Source organism: Protomyctophum bolini (assembly GCF_963924005.1).
Source record: "Protomyctophum bolini genome assembly, chromosome: 12".
Classification (NCBI taxonomy): Eukaryota; Metazoa; Chordata; class Actinopteri; order Myctophiformes; family Myctophidae; genus Protomyctophum; species Protomyctophum bolini.
The window spans coordinates 11,353,286-11,381,084 of record NC_137873.1 but is presented as its reverse complement, the minus strand read 5'-3'; the positions used below and the strand labels follow the sequence as shown (position 1 = coordinate 11,381,084).

General features: G+C 43.0%; 1 protein-coding gene across 1 annotated transcript in view; it reads right to left on the bottom strand.

Annotated features, from left to right (window-relative positions):
• Window positions 1-23,822, bottom strand: part of col11a1b (collagen, type XI, alpha 1b) — a 121,632-nt gene extending 97,810 nt beyond the window's left edge. The window contains exons 1-4 of the mRNA XM_080777961.1: window positions 23,364-23,822; window positions 14,355-14,519; window positions 10,015-10,228; window positions 8,126-8,288 (exon numbers count right to left, since the gene is read on the bottom strand). Of these exons, the coding sequence (XP_080634087.1) occupies window positions 8,126-8,288; window positions 10,015-10,228; window positions 14,355-14,519; window positions 23,364-23,481 (660 nt within the window). The 5' untranslated portion in view covers window positions 23,482-23,822. The remainder of the gene's footprint in view (window positions 1-8,125; window positions 8,289-10,014; window positions 10,229-14,354; window positions 14,520-23,363) is intronic.
• Window positions 23,823-27,799: the final 3,977 nt, after the last annotated feature.

Genomic DNA, 27,799 nt, shown 5'->3' with positions numbered 1-27,799 from the left:
GTACTGGGGCTAATCACTGATATAAACAAAATTACAGTTTGTTTTTTCACCATATTATTACTCACTGTCCCACGTTAGCGGGAGGGGAGGCTGTCTCGGCAGCATCAAAACAGCCCTGGGAAAGACAGTGTTTATCTCCGAGTCACATGGTTTTTTTTAAGACTAATTGACAACTTAATTAAAACCACTGCCAGCTGTAGAAAAATGTGATTTACATTAATGTGTGATGCTGTCCTGTTGGGAGACCTTGGCACGAAGAGGCAAGAGCAGAGAATACTATGAGCCAGTTAAGTCATGAATCTATGACATAACGGTAAGGTAAGGCAACGCTTTATTACCCCTAAGGGGTCAATTTGTTTTACATTACTTCGTACAGACTACAGAGGCTATGCCATGCCAAAAAGATTACGGTATAACATACTGTATTTGGACCTCTAGAGCGAGCAACAAACTGTGGATAGTCAGGATTAAAAAAATGACTCATTTCTTTCCACTTTTGTCTGAGTCGAACAATGGCGGTACCTTGAGGTTCCACTTCATTGCTGATCGCGGCCGCGAAATTCTAGTTATTAACATGCAGCTCACACAAGAATTATACGCGAAATGATATGAGTAGTACATTTGTAATTGTGCAAGTTCAACAACGTGTAAGTGTGTGATTACATGGTTGAGAGCTCGTAGCCCGGCGTGCAGGTGCACATGCATCCGAGGTACAGTCAGGTCAAAGTGCCTTCAGAAACAGCTGCTGGATGTTAATGCACCTTTAATACACGCTTGGAAATACGCCCGAGGCACCTGCAGCATCGGCCAAGAGGGAACCAACACACGCACACACAAGCAAGCATGCATGCATGCACGCACACGCGGGTGCACGGAACCACAGCTGAAAATCAATGACACAATCATAAATCAAATGGAATGATGGATCGGGACTTCATCACTCCCAAATAAATTCATTCACAGCCATAAATTAATCTTTCAAGTGAGGCCAAACATCTTTTTCAAGGACCCTCATACGCAGCAGTATTAACATTATTTTGATAGTCCTTAAACGCCACCTTGATTACAGTAACATCAAAAATGTTTCCGATGATCTTGGATCATGGAAACTGGATTTGTGTCTCCTAGAAAGATGACAACACTATTTGATGCACCAATCACAACAACACGGCGGCTGGCTGAGTCAGCGGGGCAAGTGTTGGTGACCTGGCCTGATGAGGCCTCTGCTTCTCCCTCAAGCGGAGTAATCGCCGTGCTGAGCTAAGTGCCAGGTAATTCCTGTCAATCTATCACTGTGACCTACCGGTGACACTGAAGGCCTCCCACTGCACTATGGGCAAGGTTTTACTCAGCTCAGCACTGACACAGACAGGGGGTTATGTTATGTTTTTAATGGTGACAGTATATCAGTGTCCGAAATAGCTCTGATGCCTGGTTGAAAGTGCAAACAAGAGCTTATCACGGATTACATGCTTGTCCCGTTTATGAATTCCATACTGTGCAGCCCATTCTTGTCCGCGCAGCGCCTCAGCGATTTGGAATTGTGACGCCTCCTTGTTTGCTTTACTTTTTTCCCCCTTCTACTTTTGTTTATTTCCTTTGTCTAACACACGATAAACTTGACACGCTTATTATCTAAATAGGCGTCCTTGTCCAAACCCTGGGAGGGGCGCACATCATCATAATTGCCATAAGAACAAAATAGACTTTCCAGATAGTACAAGCTCCAGGAAGGGGGGAAATGTCTCGTATCACGCAGAGTTTTCCAGGTTTACGTCAAACGCAGCCCCTTGTGGTCAGGGGCGCAGACCAGGCATCTAAAGTTTCTTTTTAAGTAGCAGGGGCAGACAAAAGTCATGCTCGGTGTTGAATATTAATGCCCCAAAAGTCCCCAAAAACAACATACTGTACAGGCCTTACAGACTGCACCATCTGCCTGCTTGTTTGCCCTGCCTTTTCTCTCACCTCCCTCGCCTCTTCCTTCCGTATTATCCCCTCTCTTTACACACATCAAATGCAGCTTGTCAGTAGCGCCACACAGCGTGGCCCCATTACCTCATGGCTCTGCGGGGACCATTTAGAGCATGGTATGTTTGGTTGAGGCACAAGGAGGGACAAGAGGGTTGGTCTGTAAGTCACTGGGATTCACACAGCAAGAGGAAGGGGCGGGTTGGCGGACGGAGAAAGGGGGCGTTGTGAGATGATGAGAGATGTCAGTTTTTAAGTGATGAATGGCGACAGTCTAAAGCAGTCACCACCCACCCAATTTCATCTCAAGGAACGTCAGTTTAATCTGGATTAGACCATCACAGTCAATCTGTATGATTCCATTTGTATAAACTCTCAGAGTTATAGGCCCGTAAGAGTCCATCTGGTTCCTAACTATCAAGGACGGGTCCCCGATCCTCATGATGACAGCCAGTGGTCTAAAATGATTTTCTAGATGTCTACAGCCTCTTTTGCTGTACGGGAGTGGGAGGACACATGCTACAAGGATGCTCTGAAGGGGTCTCATTCACTGCTGCGTTACTCAAACCGAGATGTCGCCACCGCCGCTGCATCGCTTTGCGTGACAGCGGAGTGTAAACAAATAATTTGCCATCTCGTGTGCGTGTGTGTGTGGGATAGAATGCATAACAGAAGAGAAACTCTGCGACTCAATATTTTGGGGCGTGACTCTGTTTGTTCTCGCGCTCAACGATTACGCGGTGTGCAAGTTTCATGCAGCCCATTTCAAACCCCATTCAAAAATACAAAATGCACGGCTGCAAATTGGAAAAGAAGGCCACCTTGGCTTTTTCCTGCTGAACTTATTCTTTTTGAACATTTTCAGTATAATCAATGACACACTGCAACCAACCAACCGCTTCATCTGTTTCTACGCATTCAACTGTGAACAAATTACAAAATTCCCATTAAACAGGTCTAAGCTAAAACATTTTGTTGTCGATACTTTCTGGCGAAAAGAGTGATTAGGGACAGTCGAGCCATTTCTCCCTCAGCCAATAAACAATGATTCACTCCCAAGACCTGGCTGGAGCACATAAGAGAAGTCAATTCCATAACCAGGTTGGTATGAGTCTGTACATTTTGTACAGTAAAATCCGGAGTAGTATTTAATTGAACTCTAAACTAGACTAAAAGTGGACCCACCCACCTTTGTACTCTCTGGATATTGCTGTCTACAGTAGCTAAATAAAGTACCTTCACTTCGGTGATACACACGCACGCACGCGCGTGCGTGCACACACACACACACACACACACACACACACACACACACACACACACACACACACACACACACACACACACACACACAGCTCTTCTTTGTTAACCTTGAAAAACAACATTTTTTTTGTGGGGTCCCAAGGTCATCCCAAGGTCGATTTCTCAAGTTCTACTATACTTGTGGGGACATCTGGTCCTAATAAGTATAGCAATATGTGGTGTGTGTGCACAGCCACACACACACACACACACGCACGCACACATGCACTCCAGGACTTGACATGCATTTGTGCGTCAGAAGTCCTTTGCGCTCTGCGCTGCGGTGCTTTGCAAGGGAAACAAACAGAGACAGAGTGATGGTTTCAGCTCACACATATCTCGTGGCTTTATTTGAGACGGTGCAGAAGGAGGGGGATGAGGAGGAGGCCCCCGGCGGTCAACAGCCATATCTCTTAAACAGCTGTCTGTGCGCAGCGCTGCCTGGGCAGAGACTAAGCACACGCTCATCATATTTTCCCCCCAGCTTTCCTTCCCTTTCGCTTGGCTTTCCAGCGCTGACACCTGCTTATACAATCGACAGCGGTAAGGTAGCCATATGCTCAGAGCTCAGTGGAGACGCATGTTGAGTGCGCTCACCATTAACCACTTAAAGGTAGTGTGAGTGAGAATCCTTGCCATTCATAGTGTTTGTTCAATCACAGCAGTCTCCCGGTCTACTAACAGCTCTTTAATAAACAGAACATAGATTTTCAGGTGTGTTTTCAATTTCATCCTTGCATCTGACTGGATCAAATTGGTATCCCGACCTGTCAATGCTTTTTCGGTTTACTAAAGAGCTGGAGAGACAGGAAGACCCCTATCACTGACACTCTGCAGTACACTCTATAGTAATTGCTATCATTACTATATTAACATTAACAAAATACATCACTTACTGGACCTCTAAGCACTACTTACACTTCCTTGTACGCAAATAGGGCAAATAGCTACAGCACGCACCGCATCGCATGGTGACCCGTTGTGAGCTTGTCGTGGCTACTGTATGTTCTCCAGGTTGAAAGTAGTAACATGAATAACAAGATAAACAAACGTTGCCACAGTTCTGAAGGTCAGGCTTGCTGTGATGAAACAACTATGATTTGTTTACACCATGTGGTCTCAGGTAACCTATCAGAGGTTTTAGCTCAAGCTGTGGCTGGCAGCTGACACATGTCTCTGGTTTGAGGTACTGTAGGTGTGATTGTAAACTTTTCTGGGGTCTTGTGTAAGGCAGGTAAAAAAAAAAACAAGTTTGTACTCCAAGAATGTTGAAACATACTATTGTACTTTGCCAATGCTCTCTGCCATCGATCTGAGGAGTGGAAATAACTCAAACAGACACGATTAACACCGGAGCGGGTCCAAAGGCTTGACTGCGTTGCATCTAAGCACCTTGATATCTGGTTAAGCTCTAGCCAATGGGTGTCAGGGTAGTCTTGTACTGAGAGTATAACACGATATTCAATCATATCTATTTGCAATTCCAGTTTATCTGAGAATCTTTCCATGTTTTATCAATTTTCAATATGTCTAGCATATGCGTTCCGCTTGACCTAGTGCAAACAAAGTAGAGTATGTCCATTGATTACTTCTGTTTAATGTCTTTGGCCCTGTGAGACTTTCAAGGATCAAAAACAATATAAATCATCATGATTGATATATATTTCAAAGAAGGACAGTGTGGAAATTGCTTTTTAACCCATTTAGGCCTGAGGCCGATTCTTAAAACGCCTCTAAATCCTGACCTAAGTTTTCTGAAAAAAATCAAATAATCTTTTTTTTTTTTTACATTTTTGAATACTGTACAGAACCCGGCCTGAGGGGGTAAAACACCAAAAGGGGTTCCCGCCCAGAATAGGTTAAAGTATTGTATATTCTGGCAAAGTTGTCATTGACTGCATAATGTACAATAATGGGCTGTGCTTATAAAAGGCAACTTGCTGGGCTTATAAAAGGCAACTGTTTCGAATGAGTCCACTCCTATCAAAGATTCCAATTGTATTGTACAACAGTAATGCCATGTAATGTCAACAGGCTAACAGAGTAACCAAGGCCTTCTGGTGCATCTGCACAATATGTACTGTACATTTTGGAGCACAAATCTTTGGAAAATTGGTCAGAATGGCAATAACAAACATATTTCTGAGTTTCAAAATGTGTTTGCCATCTAGATACCGTGGCTAGCCACTTTACAATGGCTCACATCGCCTCAGAGCAGAGGTATACTGATTCTACTGATTATGCTTTAGCTAGTAAAAAATAGCAGATCTACAAGCTCATAGCGGGCCACTCGGTGGCGCACTATGAGCTTGTAGGTCTGCTATTTTTGAAAAATAGAAGAACCACTGACATAGAAACATAGCTTTTTCAGAAAGCTGTCAGGATGTAGAAGACAATTTTAGAATCTGATCTCAGGTCAAAATGGGTTAAGGACATTTTGAAAGTGAGATGGTTTGAATATAATTTTGTGAACCCGTTTCATCTTTGGGAATATAATGAATCAAGGCAGTTGCTTTTTGGATGCTAAAGGGTTTGTGGGCTGAGTCATTACAGTCCAGTTAGCTTACAAATAGTCAGTTTGCGATCAACAAACCCATAGCTATTAAAGCTGAAGTGGAAATAATTAAAGCATAGGGTTTTTTGTTTTTTGTTTCGGCAATCATCACCGCAGGCAGCTTTGGTAGTGTGGCTGATACTGTGATTAAAAATGTGCGAACAGCCTCTGCCCCTGGGGGAAAAATTAAAACCATTTTCACTTTTCCAAGTTTCTATGGAGAAAAGAAACCCCAAATTGGTCTGTAATTTAACTCCATTTAGCTTAATGTATGTTGAAACAAAGAACACCCACAAAAGGCCAATTGCTGGCCCGAGACCATCAGTAAAAATAGACCTGGGGAAAGCACTGCTTTCTAAAAACAACCCTTTGGAACATTCCTTCATTAGCTTCTATTCCTTAATATGTCTCACACTTTAAAATCATGTGCAATCTTTCTTCCAGTCACATAATTGCTGTAATGCGATTAGAATGTTGATCTATTTATTATAATACGTGTCATTCTAAATGAGAAGAGCTTCAATGGCTTAAATGTAAGACTATCTATCACAATTTATCACTGCGTTATAAACCACAGCAGCATAAAAAGAAATCCCCACAAAAAAACCATTGCCCATGACTTCTCATTGTCCACATTTTATACCACCATTAACCATTAATTAAGGTCAGCTTGCCAGCAAAACCCAGCGGTGAGGAAGGAGATGATTCAATTTTCAAGTGGCTCCTCCGCTCAAAGACGTGTGACCTGGAGGCAAGCATTTAGCAGGCTGTTCTTGTTAGCAAGCATTCCACAAGTTGAGATCAAAGAGGTTCTATTGTCTTCTGAGCAAAACTAGCATGGAGGTCAGATTTTCCATTGAGCTCAGTGCTACCTGAGCTAAAACCGGTAGCTCGGAAGGCCTAATAATATGCTCCGTCCATCGTATGATACAGCATACATACATTTAAAAATAGCAGGTATACAAGCTCACAAGTCACAAGACTATAGTCTGGAACTATCCTGGAAACCAGACAAATATGTCAGAGCGAAATTGTTAGTGATTACTGATTAGTCTGGCCACACCAGGCTAGTTTAGAACACCATTGTAGTCCATAAGTGGCAATAATCTGAAGCATGAATTGGTAATGATAGGCACTCTGCACACACATTACAAAGGACATACAGTACACAGTATGAACAACTGAAGCCTATGTATGCTTTCTCAGTTTCTCAGGATTTCCCTTTATTATGCCTGCCACTCAAGCTCAAAATCCAACAAGTTGTTAAGGGAAAAAGAGCATACTAGAGGAGGTACCATTTCCAAAGACTTTGACTTTGCCCATGCCTCTCGCCAACAAGTGTACACAAAGACAGTATTGTTGTTGCGGTCCATAAAACATGTACCGGTGGTGAAATAATTTAGTAGAATTGAAATAAAATGTATAGCCATTAGACATTTGGACACGATACGTTTGAAATATCCCTTTAAGTCATTGAGAATCCGGAAATTAACAATGTGCTTCTAATTACGTCCATATTTTTCCAGGTAAATTGAACTAAATGATCCAGGCCACGGAAGCAGAGATCCAGCAAACAACACTCACGTAACACCACGTTGGTCCGGAGCTGCATAATGCTTTTGTCAGATCTAATCCTTTGGGCCAAGAGAGAGCTTTTTAAGACTGACAAAACGAATTCTCTCAGGATTTTCTCATTGACGCCTGTAAGCTTTTAACCATTATCAATGGCCCAAGGGCTATAAAACTCATAAAAGCACACGAATGACCATGTATAACTCTCAAATCAAGAACACTAGAACAAAAAAACAGCACCAACATTGCAGTTACACAGTTTTTCCATCACAGCTGTGACGAACTCAAAGGCTTTGTTCAGACCGCAGGGAAATCCGATTTGTTTCTCAAATATGATGTCACTGGTATTTGCAAGAGATGATATCGGTTTATTCAGAAATAGTCAATCTATCTGAAATTGGTTACTGTGGTAATGCCGTAATAACAACATAGGAGTGAATAGAACGGCACTTATACTCTTACAACAATGTCACTCGCCAAAAATAGCAGATCTACAAGCTTGCAATGTTTTGCAATGTGACACATTGTGAACTTGTAGATTAGCTATTTTTGCCAAGGAACACATCATACAACAAGATATAAATCTGGCTATAAATCAGGCTTCTCAAATCTGATTTTAATCGCATTTCAAACCAGCAAGGAATGTGGATCAAATCTGATTAGCAGTTAAATCTGATTCAGACTTGATGAAACCAGGCGGATTCCAATGTTGATAGGCCAATGGCTTACCTCGAAGACTTCCTCATCAAGAATCCTGGTGCCAAACACAGTGATGCCCTCCGTGTTGATGATGGCCTGGTCGCTCCTGCCCAGCGGTCTGATCAGCTTCTTCTTACAGTCCACGATGATGGTGACACTCTTCTTCTCCACACTGATGGCCACGCGATGCCACCTGCACAACACAACAAGACACGAGACATCAGCAGTGCCAACATTTAACAAACATGTGAATCTGTGGTCATTTCAATGAATATTGATTAATGAGAATGGTAGCATTCCTATTTTAGGTCATGAAATCGATGATTTAAGCTCCATATTCATAAATCATATCCTGAACTTGGATGCATTTGGCCATTAGCAGTGCTTTATGTGTAAGCCAGTTTTTAATCTTCGGGTTCCTGGAAGAAATTGCTTTTGATTTCGGCAGGAGGCAGATAGTATTTGTGTGGATACACTAACTAAGTTGCAAATTGAGAGTCAATGGCTACAATTTGCACATACTATATTCACACGTTTTGATTTAATGTTAATGACAGAGAAATAATCCAGCGTGAAATCACTTCAAGGCAGATTCTGTGTGTTGTATTTGCTCAGATGCCTGAGACAAGTGCACATTGTTTTCAGTGTTTGGCATTGGCGTCATCGTGCAGTTATGCATGCAGGCCAACCCAGGGTGCAATTGAACGTCAGCATTTCACTGCTCTAAATCATCTGGGAAAGAAAAGACTGTAATTTCATATAGTTGCCAATAATCAATTAGCCTTTACTGTCTTGACTTCTCCCATATGGAGTATGTGACAACACAAACATATGTTAATGATGATGAATCATCTGTGGTGAGGCAAAAAAAAAAAAAGTACATACTGAGTAAATGAAAAGAGAAAATAAATAAATACGTGGAATTGTTTGTTTCGGGATCATTTAGCCAACAACACTCTCCATGAATCAATTCAGTGTAAGCATGAGAATTAAACAAGTGAGTTATTGTTTAAGAATATCCTTACAATGTGTTGCTTATAGCCTGCATATTCTGCACTGCAAGAGTTATTTATCCATTAAACAACATATTGCTGGCATACTTTACAGTTCTGCTGCAGTCAGGGACAATTAATAGCTATAATGTGTGTATGCATGAATGAACGTATCATTAATCTAACTGAATACACATGTGTGCGGCATGAGTCACCCTATAATAGCTATCGATAAAGATAATTCTTATACTCCCAACTCATCACATCCAATGCTTGGCCAGGAATGGACCCCCTTGTGTCACGGGTCTGACCGACCCTCACCCCATGCATCTTGGCATGTGTGTCCCCCACCCCAGTGACCCGAGGGAGTTATGTGCCGAGTGGGAGGTCAGTCGGATCGGCAGCTGTCCAGAATATCTATAGATCGGCCAAATCTCCATGTCTGTCTGACTGTCTGTCTGTCTGTCTGTCTGTCTGTCTGTCTGTCTGTCTGTCTGTCTGTCTTTTATACTGATATTTGCTATGTATTATGATATCATAGAGTACAGTGACAGCATAGACTGGCCTGCATGTACTCTGATACTGGGTGGGTACTGCACTAAGTACATTGACCACGGGGGAAAAACGGGTACAACACGTATTAGGGGAATGGCCTTCCACCCTTTAGCCCATACATTGGATTTAGATATTACCAGACGTATGTGTAAGCTAGCTGAAATCTAGCAAAAAGTAAGTTGACCAAGCAGCAGTCAACAAATAAACCAGTTCACAACAGAGTACAATGGACAGGGAGACAATCATACAACAAAAGGTCCATTTTAGATATCCAGAGTGACAACCTCCAACCCATCTCTCCCTCTCACGTCAGCACCAAGTCACTCACTCCAAGCCACCGGGAGCGCGTTGATCGGTCGGTCGGTCACTTACTTTCCGTCGGCGAGGTTGACGGAGCGGAACAGGGGGTACTCCTCGGGGGCAGGCTTGCCATGCTGGTCCTCATACAGGAAGACGGGGGCGCGGCCCACCTCCACGCCCAGCTGCTGGATGCCCTGCTGGTTGTACACAGACAGCAGGAAGGACTGCAGGCCGGCTTTAGGCTTGATGGTGAACATGACGGAGAAGTCCTCGGGGAACACTCCTCCTATACAGGCCAGGGGGAACCATTGGTTAGTGTTGATTATTTAGCCACTTCAGACGCTCCAACACTTGACTATGTGTGTAGCATTGGTCTACTAGTCTATTTCAGCACGGTTACTGTGGTTACTGTGTCTATGGTTACTGTATCATTACCTCATCTCCTTGTCTATATTAACCCCTGCATTAAACACTTTTGGGGTTTTCTAAAATGTTCACAAATAGCAGATGTACAGGCTGGCAACGCGGCACTAAGTATTTTTGAATACCCAATGCAAAAACGACATCCAGTGCAATAACTGCTGTTTTGCTATTTTTATGCTTTTTTCACTTAAAATGACATGCCCAGGCTTGGGCCATGGCTCAGCGGTCCAGGCACCTTGGCTGGTAGTCCAGTCTGGCAGTGTGCCGCGGGTTCGACTCCCGATCCCGACAGCCCTTACTGCGTGTCACCTCCCCATCTCTCTCCCCATTTCCTGTCAGCCTACTCTCTGTCCCTCCATCAAAACATATAAAATAAAGGCGAAGGGGGGGGGGGGGGGGGGGGGGGGCATTTCACTACACCAAACAAAGTGAATGCTTATATCTTTAGTTTCCATAGATGCTAACTTAACTCCCTCACACCCTAGTCCTTCACTCCTCAACTCCCCATCACCTCCTAGACCTAGAATCCCATCTCACGCATTCTTTGATTTCTTTCCATCCGTCCTTCCTCCTCTTCTCATTTTTCTATCTATGCCCAAACACTCTACGTTTCTTTCCCAATTCAGTAAACTGTCAGCCTGGTTTGTATGCTACTAGTTCATCTATATTTGTAATGCATGTCCAATAGCCAAATAAAGGGAAGGACAGGTTCCAAAACACTGGATTCGGGACCAATGTGTGGGTCACAGGTTCATTTCTATGGGCCCGCGACTCGCGAGTAAATATCCCCTTATTTCAAAATAAAATCTAAATGTTTCATGAATTAAAAACAAATTCAGAATGTTTCTTAATAAATATCATGAATAAATTCCATAGGAAGGCCACCTCCAACCTCTGCAGACGTGCTAGTCATATTGAATGAACACACTCTACAATAGAGTAACAACAACATTTAATTCATTCATACCCGGAATCTGGCTTTAATTCAATTCAAATGGGTTAATTGAATAATGGCACAACACATAATTGTCAAACTTTCAGTTGTTTCTTTCACATAAAGCAAAGTAGTCTAGACAACTGGACCTGGGCTGCTCTTTATTAAAGCAGTCGAAAAAACGGTAGTTGGCGTGCGCTGCAAGAAGCTAAAAGTGATCTTGCAGCCACATTAATTTTATAGGCCGTGTAAATAGAACAACTAACAAATGTCATCCTTTGACTGTTAATGGGGTTCACTTCAGTGAAAGACTAACAACAGGCTATTGAAGAAAAGAAACTACATGAAAAATACTTTCTTTTCTCGACAGGGATCATTCTGACACCTTGTTTCCGTGGCGACGCTAACACCTCAACCCTTAGTTAGTACCTTGAGTTGTGTCCCGACAAATTTCCAGTCCTTAAGCTGAAAGGTTTGCAGGCAATTACGCTGAGCCAACAATCACAAGAGATCTAATTGCTAATATCAAACACAATTGTGTGCCTTTATTTTTTCCTTTGCCACTCGGCCAAATTGGACGAGGCCCAAGACACACAGACTGGGAGGACGTGTTTAACGGCACTCTGTGCCCCATTAAAATGTGTGTCTTGGGTATCCTGCCAGTATGACTATGAGGCAAGCAGGCAACTGGTGCCTCTTTCTCCATTATGGTCTAGCAATAAAGGGTTAACGGGCCTTTGGTGGATATGAAGTCTTTTCTTTTTTTAACGTTATCATAATATAGTATACAGCAGATGAAATGCATTCCACGTTACAGTATGGATAATAAAGCCAGAGTTAGTTACAGTTGCATGCAGTGGTGGAAAAGCAACTAAAAGTACATTTACTCAATTCCTTTTAGTATGTTGATACTTCTCTACTACAAATCAGAGGCAAATGTTGTACTTTTTACTCCACTACAATTATTTGGCAGCTTTAGTGTTTAAGCCCTATTTTATATTTAGGCTATACAAAAAGAGCTTGTAGATCTGGCTATTTTTTAAAGATCTTGATACATTTTGAAAACGTTGCAAGTGCAACACCCGAGCTCAATCAAACATAAAATGACTTGTCTTTTAGTTCTACTGCATCTCTTCTCCACTAGTCCCTCCCTAACATTTTAGTCTAGTTTTTATCTGTTATATTTGTTTCAGTCATAGCTTAGTTGAAGTTTAGTTTTCGTCAGTGAAAAAAGGTGGTCGACGAGCATTTTCCATCATAGTTTTAGTCGATGAAATTAACACTGAAACTAATGAAGTAGAAGTCAGGGTTATGCACGTGGCACACCGTGGTACTGCCAGTGGCAGACTGGGAGCTGACCAATAGCTCAGTCATGTCTGTCAACAGTCTGATGTCTCCGGGCGCGAATAATAATGACCACGCTTCCTGTTCTTCTTCTTCTTCTACAGTTTATTATCAAATCATAGGCTCAGCCTGGGAGCAGTAAGCAGTTTAAACGGCGGTAGCCAGTCCAATGTAAACATTATCAAAGAGTTTTCTTTTTTTCTTTCTTTTTGGGGGTTCTCCCGATGGATTCAGACCTAAAACAATAAATGTGGTGGGTTTATTTTTCACAAACAGAGTCTGGCATCAGATTATGTCAAGCTGGGGAATCAGGCTGTGCCTGTCAATACGAACACCCAGTTAGCATTCATGAGCTCGGCCAAATACAGCACACTGTTGTCTGTACCCGTCGTCAAGTCTGGTTTGGAGACAGTCGCATTTTGTCAAGACAAAATCCAAATCAATCAGATTTATCTGGTTCTTGATTGAACCATGCTTTATTTTTTGGGGGGATATTTTTCAAATCATGCTGAAGTAAAATGTAACCAGAATATTTCATTTTTTATTTTATTCTTCGTATTTGTTTGATTCTGCAAGTTTATGCGGTCACTGAAGGCAATGAGGGAGGTTTATGAACCTTGGAAACCCCTTTAAAAAAATAAACAACCCTGCAATGGTAAAATAAATATATTTCTACATTCTTCGCTGAAAAGTAACTTAATATATCGCTACTTTACACTCTATATACTGTGCCGCACTGTTGTGACAAAAGGAGAGTTGAGCCAGAAGGCAAAGCTCTCTGTCTACCGAGCAATCTCCGTTCCTACTCTCACCTATGGTCATGAAGTGTGGGTCATGAGCGAAAGAATAAGGTTGTGAAGTGCGAATACAAGCGGCCGAAATGAGTTTTCTTCGACGGGTGGCTGGCATCTCCCTTAGCGACAGGGTGAGAAGTTTAGTCACGCGAGAGAGACTTGGAGTAGAGTCGCTGCTTCTTCGCCTGGACAGGAGCCAGCTTAGGTGGTTCGGGCATCTGGTTAGGATGCCTCTCGTACGTCTCCCTAGGGAGGTCCTCGAGGCACATTCCCACTGGGAGGAGACCCCGGGGCAGACCAAGGCGCAGTTGGAGGAAACACATCGACTGGCCTTGGAACGTCTCGGGATCCCCCAGGAGGAAGTCACTAATGTTGCTCTGGAGAGGGAAGTCTGGAGCACTCTGGTGCAGCTGTTGCCCCCGTGAACCGACTATGGATATGTATGTGTTTGCTTTTGGATAGAAATGATACAGACTCCAGGCAGTCACTTTCAGAGAGCACTGCAGAGGCTGAGGCTCTGTGACTGTCTGTGACTGTGACCAGCTGATGGTCGTTGATGCTTATTGATGCATCAAGGAAGGCAATTATGTTTCTGCACTGTCAAATAGGTCTACATCTATTCAAAGATAACATCTTAAATAAATGTTGTGAGAATGTGTTGTGACTTTGATTGAAAAGTTTGAATACAAATAGTTCCAATAACATCTAAATAAGGTTGTAGATATGCTTATCGGTGTTGCGAGGATGAGGGGGTACCTGGAAAAACATATCCCCCCCAAGGGGTACCTGGGTCAAAAGGAATTGGGAACCCCTGCTATATCATGCATGCGTGTGTGTGTGTGTGTGTGTGTGTGTGTGTGTGTGTGTGTGTGTGTGTGTGTGTGTGTGTGTGTGTGTGTGTGTGTGTGTGTGATTACCTGGGAAAAGTTGGCTGGTGGGAGCACTAATTTGGGCCTGTTTTCCCACTCGGAACGCGACATCGGGTTTGGATCCCCTCCGGTGCGTACAGAATCCTGTTGTTTTCCTTATTCCTTCCGGAGAGTTGTGGAAGTCTAGAACCTTGAGTACATCCACAGGTTCAGCTGTGGGAAGCAGGGAGGAGAATCACAGTCAGTAGGATGCCACAGGACATGATTAACATACTACTGTAATACATGAGAAATATGGCTCTCATAACTGAAGCCCATTAGGCAGTTTGAAATGCCATAACATAGACCACCCAAATGCTGTGCTGTGCTAGTTAATTGAAGCTATTATTCAAAGCATGTCAGACTACCATGAGTGTACAGTATAAAGGTTTAACTATGCACTGTATTAGTCACGGACGGTAGGAATTGAACAACGGACCCTGGTAATGTTAGGAAGCCACTGTAAAACAGTACAGGCAGCTAGTCTCTCGTAGTCAGACGATCAGAAATCTCGGCCTTGACCACGGAGAGAAAGGTGCATTAAACACCACATCCTGATAGACCTCCCTAAAAAGTCCTCGCATTGGTTCTGTGATGCTGTTATTTTTATTGTTTCCACCCAGTATTCACTGAATTTATTTTTGTATTATTATTATTCATCAGACATCAGTACGTGGAGGTCTCTCCAGTAAGTTGATGCATTAGGTACAGAATTGAACCGCTAACCCTGGAAATGTTAGGAAGCCACTATCAACTCTGTGGATCAACTCTGGGAGGCAGCTAAATCCAATGGAAGCAGAGGAATGGAAGCAGACAATGAACAAAATGCTCCTTATTTTACAGTGCGTGCCAGCATTTTAACTATATAGGTGACCCCAGTGGCAACAAACCCCATTACCGTGGCTTAGCGATGTTACAATGGTCGGTATACATGCTAAGCTTTCAAAACGCTGAGCAACACTCGTATACACAAAGGTCACAACTCCAAAACCTCACAACGCAAGTTACACAACTCCTAACAAGGTGATGACGTTGATATCTCCCACTGGGATGAAAGCAGAGAATGCTTCATTGACCAGACAATGAAAGTGGACTTTGTTAGTGAATGCGTGCACTGTACACACAACTCAGCAGTCGATGATAAACGTAATCAAAACTGGCATTTTGATGATAAATCAACATTTACATCCATTACGGCCCCCCTCGCCTCTGTCACCGACTGTCGGCCAATTCTGTCAGTCCCACCAGTTGTTTCTTTATGAGCTGCTCTGGCAGTCGAGCAGTAAAAATGTTAGGAACCATTCAGTGAGTGTAATTGGGCCCCCTGGTACGAGCCCGACCCACAAAACCCCAGCATCTAGGGATAAAAACCTCCAAAGTGGCTCACGGAGCCCTTTGGAGACAGAAAAACACACAGGAGGTGGTGGCTTTACACGCTCCTTAACACTACACCAGCCCACTCGCTGTCAGCGGTACTGAAGCTCAGCAGCAGAGAGGCTGGGGTGAGGTATGCGTGGCGTGCCATGGAAAAGTCGGGAGCTTGTAGATCGGCTCATTTTAGGCGTGCGCCACATGACATGCAACCAATTATAAATCAGGCTTGCCTCACTCCTGCCTGCCCTGTACCGACTTTTCTGTGACTTTGCCATTTCAGCACTCCTGAAAAATCATACTCTCCACTTTATGAGCACTTTACCCCCCAGTCCCCCCCACACCCATCCCTACACACTCTCCCACCACATGCCCTAAGGTACGCTGTGATTTACAGTGTGATTATAGGGGATTTGAAGTCAAGAGGCCTAATAAGTACGTTAATATGTTTTAAAGTGTGCTTACTAAATGGGGGGTGCCTTAGCCTTGCAGACTGTACATACGTGACAGCGTCTCTGTTGATTTAATGTGAGGAAGTCTGGGTTTACCTCCACTCAGCTGATTCATTTACAGGTCACCATGGGCAGTGGTGGAAAAGGTTTTCTTTTTAAAAGAAAAGTGCAATATAGAAATACTCTGTTACAAGTAAAAATCGAAAAGGTTACTAGTACCTAAAGTTATCAAGAGCAGAAGTAAAAGTATTGGAAATTGGAAATACTCAAGTAAAGTACAAATACCTCAAAATTGTACTTAAGTACAGTACTTAAGTAAATATACTTAGTTACTTTACACCACTGCCTCGGCTGAAAATAGAAGAGGCAGCCATTCATTTACAGGTCACCATGGGCGTGGTGACTGGATAGACTATGTTAAAGAGAGGTAGACCGTCTGAGGTGAGTCCACAAAAAACACTTTGATGACAAGTCTTACAGGTCCGCTGACGGTCTGGGCCTCTCTACCCGTGATGACATGCCAGTACTGTCAATCTAAAGTCAATTATTAGACTGATAAGAACAAACAAGCTAGGTTACCGTATGCACCCAACAACACACACACGCATGCAAGCATCCATGCAGGCTGCACACTCTCTCTCACACGCACGCACACATTGGTTTTGCAAACGTATAGGGTCTTATGAAACTTAGTCAAGCCAAATTTGAAATGCCGACCCCAATGAAGTGAATGATTTTCATGAATGAATGAATGAATGAATGAAGTTTCATTATTATGTAACATTATTTTGACCCCAAATGTGGTCTGGAACAGAGACGGCGAGACGCAGACAGACAGACAGACAGACAGACAGACAGACAGAACTGCATCTCACCGCACTCAGTGATATTAAGACCCCGGTTTATAGCGTCCCTGTTCTAGGGCTGAACATTTAGCATAAATAGCCGATCTACAAGCTCACAACGTGTCGCAACGCGGCATGGTTGTGAGCTTGTATATCGGCTATTTTCAGCGAAGATGTTTTGGTGTAGAGAGAAAAGATAAGAGTGCCTAGTATATATATATACCTGGTTGACTCCGGCCAATGAAGAATAGAGTTCAAGCGGTTAAGAAATTAAAGAAAATCCCTCGTTGATGAACTCATATAAGTGAGGACTACGTCATTTATAGAGCTATGTTTGGCAAGTTATTGGTACTGAACAATTAGAGGCATAACTGCACATCTGAGAATAAATTATTAAACTGCCACTTGACCAATCAGAAAGCATTTTTGAGCCACATATTTCACAATGCCTTGTGATTCACAGTACGGTTGTAATGCTGCTGTACACTGTCACATATAATCATAAAAATCCTCTCGGAGCGAGCGTAAATGGGGAGCATGCCTTGAGTGTTGTTAAGTAATTAGTGATTCATATGCTTTGCATCAGACAGAAATTAAACCGCACCCTGGATAGATTCCATTATACGCTAGTATAAGAAGAAACAGTCTGTGTTTATGTCCACAATGTAGGTCAAGGTTATGCTGGTTTTGTACGAGGTGTCGGTTGATGGGTACATATCTTTGGTCCGACATCCTAACAGTCCAACACCCTACACCGAACCCTAACCTAACCCTAACTGCACGTGGGAGCCATGGGTGAGTCACGCATGTCGGACTATTGGTACGTCGGACTAACGTTTGCCCCCTTCGGTTGACTACTGTCACATAAATGCTTACCCGCGTTGTGCCAAAATGCTATTCCCTGGTGGAATTTGTCTCCCATTCGACCACTCACAGGCAGATACAGTGGCTTACCATTTCCCCACCCCCACAACAGAACCCTATACTGCCCTTAGGCTTTCACCCAAGGAGATGTAGGAGTGTAGGCTAGGGAGCACCATACGCAGGCAGAGGTGGCTGGGTTGAGTGGGTGTAGCTGTGGGGGTCAGTATGTGGAGATATGGAGGAGTGTTGTGTGGTTAGAAACTGGGAGGTCGGGGTTCGATCCCTGGCTGGGTCATACCAAAGACTGTAAAAATGGAATGCCTCCCTGCTTGGCACTCAGCAGCAAGGGTTGGATTGGGGGGTTAAATCAACTACAAATGACTCCCAAGAGCAGCGCAGCTGCGGCTCACCGTTCAAAGAGATGGGTCAAATGAAGAGAACAAATCTTGCATATGTAGCAATGTATGTGACAAATAGTAGGACTTTAACCTTTTATGGTGCAAATATAGGCAGCTATTGGAGGTTTGTGGACAGGCTATAGACCTGAGGTGCTATAGATCTGCTATAGGTGGGTAGAGATGGCTGAGTTCCAAACAGGGAGTCGATTCCGGCACAACACAGGCAAGTTGGCTCATCTGAATCATGTTTTAGCTAACCAACATCCAAAGCAAACTTACACATCAGAAACAACATTAAATCAATAAATCTAGGTGCATAAAATCCAACAGTATTAAAAACATCCTGCCTAGTCAGAGCAAAAAAACGACAAATAAAGAAAAACAGCAGCAAAGCGGCAAAGCCCTGTGTACAACCATGTCTGGACATTACGCCACCCGGCCGCTTGTCCTTCAGCAAGAGACAGGATGCAGGCCTCTTCAAAAACTCCAGTCACAATAAACAATGCTTAAACAGTCTGCCTAAAGTCCTACTGGGAAGATAAGACCCCCAGAAAGAGAGAGGACATATTTTATATGAAATCTCTCTTCATATAAAAAAAGAAAGTACCCCAAACTGGTTTCATGTGCTTGATACTGGAGACAAGACATTTGTGGGAACATTGTTTGAGGGGAATCACCACAAAGAAGCTCTTTTCTTAAGAGTCTGTGGTGCCTTTGATCTACTTGTCTTTCTATGGTCTAGTATAATACTCCATAACACAGAATGACCCAGGAACCAGCAGTGTGCCAAGATACACTGGGGTGGAATAGTTTGTTCTATACCCATTTGAAATGTCAAGAACAAAGCTAAATACATGCAGGGGTCCACTCCTCAGTAATTCAAAGCAAAATACATGGTCCACTCCTCAGTAATTCAAATCAAATGTTAGAAAAAATTGCATTAGGTCAATTTAATTTCTGATTATGCAAACAACAGAGACTCTACCTGATTCCTTTTGAACCAATCAACCTCAGCTTGTCAGATCAACAGCTTATTTTTATTTTCAAAGAAGATTTGAAACATTTTGAAAAGTTCTGAACATTTTCACTTACTGTATAATGCCCACAATAGGGATGCCAAGAGGTTCATATGTATCCATTAATAATGGCACACATGTAATCTTGACTGTCAGGCTCGACAGGTCTGAGATTTTCTTCCTTCTCTTTACCTTATAAACAAAATGCTTTGTCATCAATCTGTATGGTGAAGGGGATTCTATCATTTTTTGCCATCATGAGATTAAATTTGCCATGAATCTCTGTTTACATTTTCAATGTTTTTAAGGAAGTGCTGATCCTGTAGTTCCTGCTTCCTCCCCTTGTCCAGGTGGGGCTTTGGTGGGCGGAGCTATACATTCACATCACATGCTGAAGCCATTATGGCAAAGGCACCACTCCCTCTCTACCATCCTCCAACCAAAACACACATGGCAAGCAACATCCTTACAGCTCTCTGTCTCTCTCTGTGTGTGTTTGCGTAAGTGTGTATGTGTGTGTGTGTGTGTGTGTGTTTTAATAAGAATAAGAGAAATACCCCCCCCCCTCTCAACAACATGGCCAAAATCAAAATGGTGTATTTACTGTATTATTCAAGAAAATAAATATAAATAATCTCTCTCTCTCTGTCCTTCCAATACAATACATCTCCCTCTGCCTCCCTCTCTCAAATGATGAGAAAAACAACACTCTTGGGCAGTGAATCAAATGCTCATCAACCATGTGCTCATTTAAGAAAGGAAGAAAAACGAAATAGAGAAATAGTAAATTGGCTCTTAAATTAACGTAAAGCGCTGAAGTGATTTTATGACTTGTTTCCAGATTAACACACATCTTATACCACGCACATACGTGCACGCACGCACTCTCACACACACACACACACACACACACACACACACACACACACACACACACACACACACAAAATGAGCGTTAACAATGTTAAGCAGGCAGCACTGTCAGGAAATCAAGCGATGCAGCATGTGGTCTTTATTGGCAAACTAGAACACAGGTCCCTGAGCAGCTTTATATATACATATTGCTTCTGAATCTGCGGAACCGATACAGATAGAGATAGAATTCAGTTAACCACAGAGGAAGTACACACAGGGATACATACTGTACTGGTCCACACACAGTACCACAGCACAGACACCTGAGTTCATTTTAACCCACAGCAGACAACAGTGAACTTGCTTTGTACTGCTTCGCAAAGCACCAACCAAATAAAATGCAGTTCTTAGGTAACAAAAGCCAACTTTTAAACCTCACACCGAATGCCTCATAAAAAGGAAGAAAAAAAATAAGTCTGTGGCTCTTCTGAATATTGTCCCAACTAACTACAGAGCTACTGGTTCATGAAAAAAAAGTTTAAACTAAAGGTCTCTTTGTGAGGTTCAGAATGCCTTTCTGCATTACTGCATACCTCAAGGCCTCATATATTCCAGATGTGCTGAATTGGCCAGGAATCGCCCCCACCACCAACCCCACCCCCAACCCCTTTCCTTCTCTACTCACTATAGCTCCTCCTACTCACAAAAGAGCTCGAAAAAACAGGCAATATCCCAAAACCATTAAAGACCCCAAATGAGCATGCACAGCTTTTTTTTTAAGGAATTTTCAGCCTTTAGGACATACAGTGCCAGAACGCAGGGTGTTTGCAACACATCTTTAGCAAAGACTCCCCATCTAATCCGCCCCCCAACAGAGGAATAAAGCACATCACTAATGATAAGGATGCAAAACCACAAGAGAGAGCCAGGGTTTTGGACTAGGCCACTGCCTACAGCACCACAGCAGCTCTGAGGCAATCCACAGACTTGTCTGAGGGGGTAAACTTACAATCTCGCATGCTGTCAATGACACGTTTTGCTGGCTGCTGTTGAAGGCTTTTTTGATATACTACCTGCCATGTTAACAAGCCACATAACGTGTCAGAGGGTGCACATTTCCTCGCAGACAGAGCTGACACATAAGTGACATTTGAAGTGTCTGTTCAAACCATTAGAGAAAATCCATTTCCAAGTCGGCAACACAGCCCCAAAAAACAATCCTTAAGTTAATGATACAGTGGAACCATGAAGTCGGATGCCTATTTATACTGTTGTCAGCTGCATTTTGCTCACAAGACTACAAGAATCGTGCCACATGGATTGACCCATTATGCTCCGTTATATGGTATAGTTTGATGTTTAAGTTTAGCCTTGCAAGCAACTTTGAAATCCCTGATATTTTGACTTCACGATTTTGTGGGTTTGATCTGCGGCACAACGTCTTGGGATGCCTTGCTGGTCTTTTTCGTGTCACTGCCATCTACTGAAAGTTGGCAGCACAAGTGGCAATTACAGTCCATTGGAAAGCCTGTAAATGTTTGCTAGCATATCATGCAATTATGGTTAGTTTAAATATCAGACAGAAAGGAAAGATGGGCAATGGGCAAGCCACTGTGGTCATGATCTTTTCATTTCAGGGAGCTGTCTGCAATATGGCCTGTACTGGGTGAATTCTGAATGTATGATCCGTGCAGTTAGTTCAATACTAAAAAGCAATTGGTTGTGGGGGTTAAGGGGCGGGTCTTGAAACTTGACAGGAAGTGTCCACTGTCCAGCCAGTATGCAATGCATCCTGGGAGTAGCTTGCTGCTTCACAGATGACCTAAGATGCCATCTTAAAAATAGAAATAAACTGTGGACTGTGGAACTAAATTATTCTCAGTATCTTTGTATATGTTCATAATTCAGTCAAGTCATAATTATATTACAAAGCAGGTGAAATGGGAGAAGGTTAGGTTGTAAAAGAAAGCATATCCAAACTGGTCTTGACCAAAACATATTTTGACTGTATGGCTTTGGGAACAAAAGAAAGCTACTCTAGTCTGGACCACATTTTCCTAAAAGAAAAGCATGTGAATCTGACACACATACCTGCCTTAAAGTAGGGAAACTACTCGACAGATTTCTTTTTCCATTAACGCCCCTTATTGGACTTGGTGGGAACCAGGATAGTGTGGAGAAATGGTGAGCCTTCTGGCCAGCTTGTGTACTTCACGCAGGCTACCCAAGGGGTTAAAATCATACAGTATGGCCAATCTGTTCAATCAAATATATCTCATCATTTTATACAAAGCTATCCATTTGCAGGATTGCTAAATATGTAATATGCTAATATGACTTAATTATTGTTGGCAAATTGCATAAATGGAAAATCTATCAGAGAACGCGGTAGAGAAGAAAAAGAGGGTGGGCATTTAGAAGAACGTAAGGGATTACTTTTTAGTCAACCCACTGTCACAGTGAGTGTGCCATTGCGTAAAAGCCTTGCGTAAAACCAAAACGACCCCAAGCGGACATGCTTGCGATGGGCCGAGTCTGAATAGAAAATAGGAACGCAAAAAATTAGCATGTTAATTAGCTTAGCCTCAGGGCTGAGACGGAAATGTGAAATTTGTCTTCACTCCAGCTCTGGACTAAAGTGAACTCTCTCCTCTAGCTGGATGTGTCTTGTATAGTTTAGCCCAACTCGCGGACCGTGACCAAACCAAGTATATTTTCTTTAGCAAAATCCTTCAGTTTCTCATCCAGAAAAGAGCTTCGGCACATTTAATAATTGACAACATCCCTCTCTTCGCCAGAATAACCACACCTGGATGGCAGATTCCAGCGCAGCGGCATCACAGGAAGGAGCCCATTATAGGCCAACCTTCACCTGCACGCCAGCGGCTTTCTCAGTTGGCTCATTTTCAACACAGTATGCGGACTTCTGGGGGATTACGCGTAAAAGGAGCACAGTTTATTAGCCAAAAGAGGTGCACAAATCAGATGAGCGTACAAATATGCGAGAGATAGCGAAAGAAGATGAGAATGCTTTAAGTCGTGTGGAATGTCGATCGTGGCATGCAAGATAGATCGGATTTCTTTCATTTCGGACGTTTTCAGAATAAAGACTTTGAACACAGCTGGGGGTCGTACAGGTTCCATGTCATTAGGTGTCGTCGTTTGATAACAGCCCGTGGCAAAAGGATGTTGAAATTAACTGGCTGGGACGTCTTACCTGCTCTGACATTAGCGGCTTGCAGAGTTAAAGTTAGTGTGATGATGATAGTGGTTAGCGCGGAACTCCAAAGCGATCGTTTCGTTTTCCACCTTGTGGCCCATCTTTGCATCTCCATGGTGACCGCCGCTGTACAAAAAAACGGGCGACCTTAAATAAAAATGGTCCCTTCCACAATCCTCCACACTCACGCACAACAAATATATGATGTGTTTTCTACAACAGAGCCATGTGTGCAAAGTAGTGCTGTATGCTTCTTAAGAAAGCCAAACTGGGCCCTTGTGATCCGCTCCCCCTAAGCCCGGCTCTCAGACTGAAGGTAAAGGGCTCTTCATGGGAAAAAAAGAAAAAAGGAAAGCGGAGAGCATTTGATTCCGAGTGAGTGGCGCGCCGACGGGAGGCTGGGCTGCTAAACCACTGATCCGTGGAGGGAGAGCGACCGACTGCAGGAAAACTGACACTGGAAAATCCTCCCTACATCAAATCACCAGTCTCCAAAGTTGGTTGAGGACCCGCCCCTCAAATCCTCTACCAGAGGGGATAGTAGGCTACAGCATCATGAGGCGCATCATCTCACGATATTATCACAACTAATTATAGAGTAGAGAGACCCCACAGTGCAGGGCAGGTCATGTGAAACTGAAAGAACTCTAAAACACACTAAAAACAGTTAGTTCACCTCTCTGTTGGGTTGCTACATTAATCACAGTCACACAAAAGCCTAGGTTCTCTGTTAATATAACAAAGCCAAAGGAAGGAAAAACTTTCCCAAATTGCTTTCATAGAACACACTGTAATCTTGATCAGGCTTAAGGTGATGGAGAGAAAGATAACAGTATGTCTACAAGAAGGGTGCTGCTTCTGAGTGCTGCTGCTGACTGTTAAATGCAAATTAAGTGGCAGGGTGGAGGCTATTTCAGACATTGCCTGAATGCCTGAGAAGTGAAAGAAAGGGGGGAGGGGTGGATAGCCCCTTGCGTTGGCCAGTGTCTGATATAGAAGCCCCTCTGGCCAAAATAAAAATGTTTTCCAGATTCTAGGATTTTCCTCAAAGAGCCTTCCACTCTTTGGTTGGACTGCATGCGCTCCTGCGGTCTGAAAATAATTAATGGTGAGAAGATGACTGGAACAAAGAATGGAAGCACAGGTGGTAGCTATAGAGGCCTGCCCTTGATTTGGTCTAGCCTTTAGTGTGACGTTGAAAGACGTTTCTGACAGTGTAATGGCAATGATTGTCAGACAGATCCGGAACACATTTTGGATATTTGTCAGTGTTTGCGTGCACTATCACACACAGCAGACAGACACCAGAGCCATGTTTATTCTGAAGTGCATGCATGATTCCTCATGATGAGGTGAAAGAAAGAAGAAAATGTGTTGCATTGCTTTGCAGGTGGAGACATAATGGTCTAATGGGTGATTGTCATGCGGGGACGTGCTGTAACATGAAGATTAAGGGTTTTGTAATGCATAATGCAAATTCCACACAAAGTAGTGGATGTACACGTCGCAGATGCCAGACCTAAGTCTCTGAGATTATGCTGAAGATGTGCCTGTATAAACCTTGTTTAGATTAATCCCTTTAGAGTGTGTGTATAATTTATTTATTTTTCATGCGGGGAAAGCCTGCAAACACATTAGCTCTTTTTGCAGTGACCAGTTTTTTTTATTATTTAAATTTGTTTTAAATAAAAATCAATCAATCAATCAATCAATGATCAATCAAAATGTAACTGGCTTGTTCATACCCTCAACAAAACAATTCAGTCACAAAGCATACATGCTCTAACATGGAACCCGCAAGGCAGGATGAAGAGAGGAAGACGTATAGCTACCTGGAGAAGACCCACTTCTGGCAGAAGAGCTGTCTTTTACTTTTCTCTCCTGCTCTCAATCTCTATCCTCTCCCTTCTCACGAAAACTACAAAATGATGGGAAATATGGGAGAGAAAAAATAAACCTGTGATGTGACAATAAAATTGTTTCAGACTGATTGGAACCCACACTTGGCCCTCTCAGGTTTAACCAAATAAACTCTCTTTCAAACTGTATGTAAACTTTCAACTTTGGGTTAAGGCTCTGGTAAATGCTATGCATTGCATTCATTTGCAAAACCAACAGAACAACAGCAGAAAACAGATATGATCCCCCCCTTGAACATATCTGGCAGGTCTGAGTGTGTTTTATGGCTCGTGACTTTGAGGTGTTGGACTGTGCAATGGCATGCAATTGTATTAGCATTAAGCAATGTTTTCTCACAGCTAAACTGAAAGCCTGACAGTATGTTCTCCAGCTTGGCCATGTTTTAAATGTTTTATATTGGATCTTTATAAATGTTTGGCAGAAAATGAATCTTTTGTTCATGCCGTCTGCTGCCTGGGACTGTGGCCCAAATGATTAGTTTAATTTCAGGACCCTTGCTGTGCTGGCACATAGGAAACCTGAGCAAATTCAACTTAAAGGGACATTTCGACGATTTTGGACCAAAACTCTCTTTTAAATCTTCAGGTCTTCATGTGAAATAGGTCTGTTTCCAGGAATGGCACATTTATTATGAATGCAGAGCTCTACTGACACTGTTATCCAAAGCTACTTAAAATGAGAGCAATAGCAGGAACACTTTAATCTCTCAGATCACCGACTGTACAAGCAACCGATGGTAGCAGTGTGGTGATGGCATAAATGTTTGATCCACTGCCGATCAGACAGGCAGGAGCAATCTGAGGAGAATGAGCATGATCACCCTTCCCCCACTGTGACCTTGAACGAGGCACTCCAACTGCCCCAGTGGATGACCATAAGACTGTGGTTGTACTGGAGAGTATAATATATGGCTGGGCCGTGTGGATGAAATGCTGGAGGACTTTCAATTTGAAACGATAGATACAGCCACATGCACGCGTCGCACACCCACACGCACTCGCTCATGCACTCCATCTCTGCCTCACCCTTGGGTGTGTGCTGTCCAGAGGCATTTGTGATTGGCTAGATGTTAGGCCAACTAGTGCCCCATAGCCTGAATATTGCTCTCTGATTGGCTTGTTCGTTAGGCCAAACGCCAAGCAAGGTCAGTCAGTGACTCAGTCGGTCAGTCAGTCAGTCAGAAACATTCAACATAGCCAACACAGCCAAAAAACATCTACAGTAAAACCACTGTGTTCTGTCATTGCATGTAATAAATACTCTTGTGTATGATGTATGATCGAGAAATGTTTGGACAGGGACTAAAACATCTAAGGAGAGTTGTTTCAAAGCTCAGCAGACAAAATGTACAGACAGCGATCCAAAGCGCACTCCACATGGAGTCATGTTTTCAGGGACAAGTCTGCAATTTTCAGCAAGACTTGACTTCGAGAGCGTAGTTCCCTGTAGTTGGAAGCATATGATTACAACCGAGTTCTTTGCTGCCAATGTGTGCCAAGGCGACATTGATTGTATAATTATCCTAAAATAAGTATCCCCCTCCAAGTATGGGTCAGCCCAGAAGAGCAGCTATAAAAACATCAATGTCTCAAAACATTACAAAGAATACTGTCCAGTTTCCATATTGGAGAAGGCTTTTAATCACTAGTCTTTCAAATTTTTAAAAATCCACTTTGTATAGCTTGCCAGGGATACAGCAGAGAAAGAGAGAGCACAGCAAGCTTTGTTAAAGATTTACAGTACAGTGCCATGGTCGTGTACAGTAAATGACATTTACATCCTCTCATAAATATATTAGTAGAGAGGGAGACCACTCCCACACATACGGTGTAATGTAATACCATGACTAATGTGTCATATTTTTGCAGGCAGGACATCCAGCTGTTTTATTGCTGCTGACACTGTACGTCAGCATTCTGCTCCAAGGTAGTTTCTCCTCTGCCCCTTTGGCCGTTCGCATATCAGCAGAATTCTTTGAGACACATTCATTAAAGAGCAGCCAACCACACCATAATGAGGTATAATGTAACTGTGTTTAGTGTGGAGCAGGGCACTTCTGACCAAGAGCAGAGCACACATGGTTTATCTCCTTCTTTGCTGTGTGTGCGCACAAGGTTAAATACAAAAGAAAGAAAAATATCATCATTACTGTTTATTTAATTCATCATTCCATCGCAAGTAGACATAACCTCAGAAACTTGTGTGCTAGCAGCGTGTTCTCCTGCTGGGGAGCAGCGTGTGGCTGGTTGGTGCCTGCAGAAGGATGGATACTAGACACTGGAAACCACATAACCACGGAGAGGAATGTCTATTTGTCTGGCACGCTTATTATAGCTGTGACTGGTACCTCGGCTGGCTCACCTGAGAGGAGCTGAAAGCAAGGCGGTGCTGTGGGCGTAGGTGTTTCCACTTTCAACATTTCATGACGTGTCACTCACACTTTGACATGTATTTACGTTTTAGACAAGTCATCGGTGTACTGCTCATCTCGGCAGGAGAAATAGGAGCAGCTG